Source organism: Arvicola amphibius, chromosome 1, assembly GCF_903992535.2.
Source record: "Arvicola amphibius chromosome 1, mArvAmp1.2, whole genome shotgun sequence".
Classification (NCBI taxonomy): domain Eukaryota; kingdom Metazoa; phylum Chordata; class Mammalia; order Rodentia; family Cricetidae; genus Arvicola; species Arvicola amphibius.
Genome location: NC_052047.1, coordinates 155,703,209 through 155,705,870, shown reverse-complemented (window position 1 = coordinate 155,705,870; position 2,662 = coordinate 155,703,209). Strand labels below are relative to the sequence as shown.

The 2,662-nt window shown below is 37.6% G+C and overlaps 1 protein-coding gene across 1 annotated transcript; it reads right to left on the bottom strand.

Moving 5' to 3' along the window:
• Positions 1–1,444: 1,444 nt before the first annotated feature.
• LOC119823043 (olfactory receptor 10W1-like) lies at positions 1,445–2,395 on the bottom strand. Its single transcript, XM_038343187.1, has one exon. It carries the CDS (start codon positions 2,393–2,395, stop codon positions 1,445–1,447), a length of 951 nt encoding a protein of 316 aa, XP_038199115.1.
• Positions 2,396–2,662: the final 267 nt, after the last annotated feature.

The window sequence follows — 2,662 nt, the reverse complement described above, 5'->3', positions numbered from 1 at the left end:
AAATTGAAACCATACTATTTCTTAAGAATGGTAGTTCATGTGTATATTCTTAGTTCTTTGGGGACTGAAACAAAAAGACAGGAAATTTTATGCGAACCCATGCTACATAGTAAGACGCAGCCTCTAAATCCAAATTCTATAACCAAATGTCCAAACAATATACTATTAGCTAACTTAAAATCAAAGAAGCCTTTTGTAATCCACAGGATGAACATTTCCTACAAAGTCATGTGAAACTTTCAACCAGTCTGGTACTATGTCCCAGAAAATATCTCAATGCTGTAAACTGTCAACCTTGCTAAAAATTCAGGAACTTGTAATTATCACTACTTCCCTATTTAAATTCTATATAGCACACACAATAGGAAAAGGAAAAGACATCACCTTGGAATCCTTTACTGTACAACATCAACTCTAACTGAGTACTTAGCTGTGAGAACGGGCAGCTAAAGCTCTCCATTGATTATGGAGAAATTACACTGTCTAGGATGATTTACTAATACTAGTCTTTTTGGAAATATTGGCCCTGTTGCATCTTTCTACCCCTAAATACTTCTATTATTTCAAAAGCAAATATTTCTGAAGATTAATATAAAATATGTTTATAGGTATGCATATTATATGCTTTGTGTTTTATTTATACATTTGTAATACCATAAACATTTAATTGTAACATAAATAATACATAGAATTTTAAGACAAAGGTAAAGCTGAATTAAATTCTTTAATGAAAAACTGAAGTATTGTTAAATCAATACTTTATTAGAGAATGTTCTTTTATGTATAATAAACAATTTAGGTCATTTTGTTGCAAGGCCTTAAATTCCCTTTCTACAAGCTTGTATGTCAAGAAATAACTTCATGGTAGCAGGCCCTCATGCATCCACTAGTGTTTCACATTACAGGACAGAGCAACAGACACAAAAAGTTATAGTACTGCCCTCCCTGGTTTCCCTTGCTGTTACCATATTGGTTAAAAGGTTTTATGCCACTTAAAGTTACCATTCCTGAAACAAATTCCCTTTTGTATCAATTTCTAATGGTTTTCTGATAACAATGTATTTGTTTTAATTTTTCAGGTGTCTTAATGATAATGGCTCTCTACAATCAATCATTCCCTGACTCATAAATGCTGCTGATAATCCTATTTTATTGTTTTTATCAAAAACTTGAACAATAGACTAAATTTTTCCTCTATAATGTCATATAATGGCCACTTAGCATTATTTTCTTCTCATGTACTTGTTTATATCTTTCTTACGAGACTAATCACCCAGCCTAAAAGTAGCACATAGTAAACAATATCACCACACGGAGGTAAACATTAAGGTGTTTCATGCTTATTGTTTCCGTGAACATCATTTCAACATCAGCTGAGACAATAGTTTTGTAGTGACACAGTGACTTGCTTTAGATTGAACTTAACTTTTTTTATTGGATTTTTCTATCTTATCCGTTTTTCGGAGAGATAATTTCTGGTAAGAATTTTTCCTATGGCCTCTTTCATCTCACCATTCCTCAGAGTGTAAATGAGGGGGTTGAGGAATGGGGTTCCCAGTGTGTACACCAGGGAGATGAACTGATCTTGCTTGGGGTGGTAGCTGGAGTTGGGGCGCAGGTACATGAAGGCACAGCAGCCATATTGCAACAGCACCACAGTGAGGTGAGAGGAACAGGTGCTGAAGGCCCTGTGGCGACCAGCTGCTGAGTGGAGTTTGAGTACAGCAGTCACTATCAAGGCATAGGTGGTAGCAATAAAAAAGAAAGGCAAAGCAATGGCTAGTGTGGCTGCCACTAGCACAGAGAGCTCATGGATATGACTCTTGGCACAGACAAGATGCATCACTGGTGGGACATCACAAAAGAAGTGCTCTATTTCCCTGTCCTGACAGAATGGAAGACAGAAGATGAAGACCACAAGCTGTAAGGACAGGAACAAGCCAATGACCACAGAAGCCACAACCAAACGTACACAAAATGATATAGTCATAATGAGAGGGTACTGTAAGGGGTAACAGATGGCGACATATCTGTCATAGGCCATGGAAGCTAGGAGGAAGCAGTCAGCACTGCCAAGTCCAATGAAGAAAACCATCTGAGTGGCACAGCTCAGCAGAGTGATGGTCTTCTCTGACTGTAGGGTGTTGGCCAGGATGTGTGGTACCACCACTGCAGTGTAGCATAGTTCTATCCCCGAGAGGCTGCCCAGGAAATAGTACATGGGTGTATGTAAGCGGGCTTCTGTCTGTATGGATACCACAATGAGGACATTTCCAGAGATGATCAACGCATAAGCCAGGCTGACTCCAATGAAGCAGAGGGTACGTAGATCCGGGCAATTAGGATAGGCTAAGAACACAAGCTCCATCCATACTGAGTGGTTCTCCCAGGTCATTGAGTCCACAGGTGTTTTCTTTATAATGGAAAATAATACATGTCAGATGAGTGATATGTTTACCTTATAGATAATGATTTAATTTTACTAATCAAATATAGATTTAAATGTAAGAGACAGACTCTCTTTTATTTTTCTACTTTTACAAAATTGTTCTCATGTAAATCTACATGTTAATGTCTACTTAGAAATAGTTTGGGAGTGAGAAACTATTAACCAAAACCACCAGAGGAGATGGGGAGATCCAGAAAGTATTTTCAGTAGGCA